The sequence below is a fragment of the Myotis lucifugus genome, unplaced genomic scaffold (genome assembly GCF_000147115.1).
Source record: "Myotis lucifugus unplaced genomic scaffold, Myoluc2.0 scaffold_2219, whole genome shotgun sequence".
Classification (NCBI taxonomy): domain Eukaryota; kingdom Metazoa; phylum Chordata; class Mammalia; order Chiroptera; family Vespertilionidae; genus Myotis; species Myotis lucifugus.
In genome coordinates, this window is record NW_005873267.1 from 261 (window position 1) to 5,580 (window position 5,320).

Below are 5,320 nucleotides of genomic sequence, written 5' to 3' on the forward strand. Positions count from 1 at the left end.
ATCTAACCACAACATAATTAGTCAAATTAGGAAATTAGTATTATTGACTTTTTAAGAAAAAAGCTGAACCTACATGCAGTTCTTCTATTGGTAAACTCTAGGTAAAATATGGGCCAGAGAACTTACTCTTGCCATCTACATTAACCCAAAATTGCCTAAACTGTAAGTGTCCATTTAGAGCAGAAATAAAAATTGAGCATAACTATTTCAGAAATTTTGAAATTTTTAAAACTTCTGTTTTTGGGGTAAGAACGTTTATGGAAAAAGAGATCTAGTCATTTTATAAACCTAAAAATTGTACAAACTATTAAATACTGCGTTGAGAGTGTACGTTAGAGTTGTTTTGCTGCTTGGATTTTGTGTGTGTCATTCAGTTTTCTATCCTATGACTTAGAGTCTACATTGGTGTAACTCCTCACCTTTCACCTCAAAGAGGTAGTATAGTTACAGTGTTTGAACGACAGTGCGTTTTCTCCTATGGAATAAAATAGCCCTTCTAGTAGATCAATAGCATTACTAGTTTGTGAAGAAATCTCAAAAAAATGAAATTTTAAAATTTTTGTTGTTCTTTTAAGAGTAAAATTCCCGTCGGAATTAAAGCTGGGATTTCGAACAAGGTGAGTCGTCTTCTTCGCTGCCTATTTCTTTACATGGGACAACATGCTTACTGCTGGCGGGGTGCAGAAGAGCGCACGATGTATATTGATTTCAGAGAGGAAGGGAGAGGGAGAGAGAGTGAGAGAGACTCATGGATCGGCTGCCTTCTGCACGTCCCACCCTGGGGATGGAGCCCACAACCTGGGCCTGTGCCCTGACCAGGAATCAAACCATGACCTCCTGGTTCATAGGTCGACAGTCAACCACTGAGCCGTGCTGGCTGGGCAGGGAATGGATGCTTCTTTATTAAAATGCCTCTTTATTAAAGATCACCTTTTCCTCTTCTGAGCATGCCTGATTTACTGTGTCACTCACGTGTGTCTAGACACAGTACACCTGTCGTTTTCCACGATGGCATGGACACGTGAAGGTCCTCAGGCCCTCCTCTCTGCTTCCTTGTAATGCGTTATTTCTCCACTTTCTTCCGGCTCTCTCCCTTACTAGGTTTTTTGTTCACGTTCACACTCTTTTATTTATTATTTTTGTTTCAGATTTCAAGTAAACAAACAAACAGTATAAAGACAGTCCTTCTGGACTCCTTCCCACCCCCATTCCGGGTCCTCCCTCCCCAGAGCTGAACACTTTTCTGAAGTTGATGCGTATCCTTCTGTGATACTTTTTATTTTCATACTTTATTGTACATGTGTCCACAGCATGTATAGAGCTTTTTTATGACATCTTAAAAGATTTAAATACTATATTTTTATATTTCTTCAGGTTAATACATTGTTTCAGTCTATTTGTTTGTGTGTGTGTGTGTGTTTTGTGAATCCTCACCCAAGGATATTTTCCCATTGATTTTTAGAGAGAGTGGAAGGGAGAGACAGAGACAGAGAGAAACATCGATGTGAGAGAGACACATTGATTTGTTGCCTCCTGCACTTGCCCCAACCAGGGCCAGGCAGCCTAGGTACGTGCCCTTGACCGGAATTGAACCCAGGGATCCGTCAGTCCTCGGGCCAAGGCTTTATCCACTGAGCCAAACCGGCTAGGGCTTCAGTCTGTGTTTTTACTGAGCATTATGCTTTTTTAAATGTTGTCTCCATTGATATGTCGTCTTAGTTCACTTTTAACAGCTGCATGATATTCAGTTGTATGACTATCTCATGTTCTGTATTGATGGTCATTTCAACTGTCTTTGTTTTTTGCTGTTACACACAGCGATGCGATGCCCTAACATCTCTGTCTTCTGTCTCATTGTGTACCACGTAGGTTTCCCTGGGTCTGTAGTAGAAATAAGACTGCGGCCCTGGGGTTGCTATCTCAGCACCCAAGATGGTGCAGATAACTTGGAAAGTGGCTGTGCATCGTTCTTTTTTTTTTTTTTTAATATATTTTATTGATTTTTTACAGAGAAGAAGGGAGAGGGACAGAGAGCCAGAAACATCGATGAGAGAGATCGATCAGCTGCCTCCTGCACGCCCCCCAGTGGGGATGTGCCCGCAACCAAGGTACATGCCCTTGACCGGAATCGAACCTGGGACCCCTGAGTCCGCAGGCTGATGCTCTATCCACTGAGCCAAACCGGTTCGGCTGTGCATCGTTCTTGTTTCTGTTTGTCACTGTTGCTCTGGACAGGTGTCCGCGGAGGGACTCCTGGTCCAGGGTCATGCTGTCCTGCAGCTCCTGATCCGTGTGGTCGGACACGTTCCCCCGAGGGCTTCTCAGTGCACATCCTCGCCAGCTTGCTGACTGTTTTCCATGTCTTTGCTTACTAATTAGGTAGAAATCTGTGACTCGTTTTCATCTGTGTTTCTTACTTCTTTCAATAATAGGATGTAGCTATAGTTAGTGTTATCTCGTCATTGGGAGACTGACTGTTCTGCCAGCTGAGCCAGAAATAAAGAAAGAGGAAGGGAATGATTTTTCACTAAAACTTGTTTATGGTGAACTTCCTTTCAGTACTTGAAAGTGGCCAACAATACCAAAGAATTTGAAGACTGTGAGCAAGCCAGCAAACTGGGGGCAATTAACAGCACATTGAGGTAAGTTTTGTTTTAGTATTAAAATTATTATGTTCATATCAACAATCTCCTGTTTTTCTTGTGCTGTAAAAACATCAACGTCTCAACTAATTGTTTTATTTTTGTTAATTCTCACCCAGAGGATACTTTTCCATTGATTTTTAGAGAGAGTGGAAGGGAGAGGGAGAGACAGAGAGAAACATCGACGTGAGAGAGACACATCTGATTGGTTGCCTTCTGCACACACCCCAACCAGGCCAGGGAACCTGCAGTCGAGGTTGGTGCCCTTGACTGGAATTGAACCCGGGACCCTTCAGTCCTCGGGCCAACGCTCTATCCACTGAGCCAAACTGGCCAGGGCTCAACTAACTTTTAAAGGAAGAAAGTATTCTTTATCCTAAATTCCATTACAGGCTTTGCTTCCTCTTCTTGGCTGATTTGCCCTGAAATCTCTAAATCATCAATAGTGCCTCTCTTACAAAGTAAAAATCTAAGCTTGCTAGTGGCGTGCTGAGTCTGTTCTTCCTGATTATTATGGGAAAAGGAACTGGAACCTCTCAGTCTTCTGTAAATAGCACTTCCATTTATCTGTTACATTTTGAATGATAAAGGTTAATATTAACCATTAAATTTCATAGATGTTTTTTCTGTTGCGGTTTCCTTATTTGCTCTAAGTACAAACCCGCTTTTGAGGGCCAACATAAATAATTTGTACATAGCCTCAGGTTATGCAATGTAAAGTGACTGAACATATGTAGTGAGTGGGGAAGGGAATGTTACAGAAATTCTTTTTAATTTTCCTGTTTGTTTAGAGTTATATATATATATAACTCTAGAGTTATATATATATATATATACACACACACACACACACACACACACATACACACACATATATATTATAATTGTTGTTTACAATAAAGTTAGCAATTTCATTTATAGTATTTATTTAAAGAGAAACTTTAATATAGAAAAGTAGAAAGGATGATATAATAAATACCTATATATCCTCCACTCCAAATGAATAAATATTAACATTTTCTACCTCTTGCAACTATTTTTAAGAAAAGAGAAATAGCCAAGATATTAGAATCCCCCACTGCTAGCCCACAATCCTGCTTCCTTTCCTTCTTTCTTAGCGGTAACTACGTCATGCATTTGGTGTCTACCCAGGCCATGTTTTTATCACATATATGTATGGTTCTGTGCAGACAATTTTATTTTTCCTTTTTGTAAATGACACAATATTATATTTCACATTCTGCAAGTTTTCTTTTCACACCACACATTTTGCTTTCTAGATCTATCCATGTTAAACATGGAGACTTATCTCATTTTTTTGACTGATGAATAGTGTTCATGATATAAATATACCTCATTTTACCTACTTATCCCCCTCCTGATGGGCATTTAGATTGTTTCACATTTTTAAAAAATATATATATTTTATTGATTTTTTACAGAGAGGAAGGGAGAGGAATAGAGAGTTAGAAACATCGATGAGAGAGAAACATCGATCAGCTGCCTCATGCACACCCACTACTGGGGATGTGCCCACAACCAAGGTACATGCCCTTGACCGGAATCGAACCTGGGACCCTTGAGTCTGCAGGCCGACGCTCTATCCACTGAGCCAAACCAGTTAGGGTTTGTTTTACATTTTTTACTTAGATAAACTGCTACCATGAGCTTCCGTGGGCATGTTTTTTTGATGCACACTAGCAGTTAATATCTGTGGAAGTTCATATTGATATATGTTTTTCATGTAACTTCCATCATCCTGCATGTGACCACTAACTGAATTTGTGACACCATCTAACTAATAAAGCAGTGGCCTCAGGTTATCTGTTTTTAATTACACTAGAAAACAGTGTTGTCATTTTCAACTCCCAAGTTTAATCCTTTTCTTTTTTATCCCTCCTTCCCGTAGCAATCAGAGCAAAGAGGCTTTCATTGACTGGGCGAGATACGATGACTCACAGGATCACTTTTGTGAACTTGACGGTAATAAAATCAACTCCTGTATTTAAATTATTCTTGAACCTTTTTCCAAGACATTGAAATCAATCAGAATGTCAGCAGTTGTAGGTCTCTGATGCTGCATGTTGCTCTGTGGACCTTTTATCCATAATGGCTGCTGTTGTGAGCCTGTGTCCCAACCCCGTGCCCTCTGTGTATGACCCTGGCCTTCACAGCTGTCTTCTCTTAGGACGTGTGGTCACTTCCTGTCTGAGGAGACCGTCTCGGAGAGACCGAGTGACTTGCCCAAGGTCACACGGGAGCAAGAGGCTGGGACGGGGCTTCCCCCCGGATCTGACTGAACCCAAAGCCTGTGTTCAGTCACTGCCACTCCTTTTACAGAAGGCAATTGAGGTGACTCTGAACCTTTTATCTATAGGAGACTATTCCCAAGAATTGTGGGAAGTAGGCCTAAGTCCTTCATTAGGCCTTTATCTTTACTCTTACGAGTCGCTTGGCGTGCTGTGTCACTTATCTAAATCACTGGGTTAAAACAGAAATTCTAAAGGTCCACCCGGGTTCCCGGAACACACCCACAGCCCTCTCTGCCTTCGTGTCCTGTCGTTACGTGACAGGGAAGGTGATCCCTACAGATCGAATAGTAGCTTTTTCAATAATTCAGCGGTTTACGGGCCAGCTGCTGTCCCTCCCTCTCTGTTTAATTGTTTTGTAATTGTCTG

The 5,320-nt window shown here is 41.2% G+C and overlaps 1 protein-coding gene across 1 annotated transcript in view; it reads left to right on the forward strand.

Moving 5' to 3' along the window:
* Positions 1-566: 566 nt before the first annotated feature.
* LOC102428059 (ERO1-like protein beta) overlaps positions 567-5,320 on the forward strand; it is a gene marked incomplete at its 5' end in the record, with an annotated part of 18,257 nt that continues 13,503 nt past the window's right edge. Inside the window, 4 exon segments of the mRNA XM_023748976.1 lie at positions 567-617; positions 2,560-2,642; positions 4,552-4,625; positions 4,831-5,106. Of these exon segments, the coding sequence (XP_023604744.1) occupies positions 567-617; positions 2,560-2,642; positions 4,552-4,625; positions 4,831-5,106 (484 nt within the window).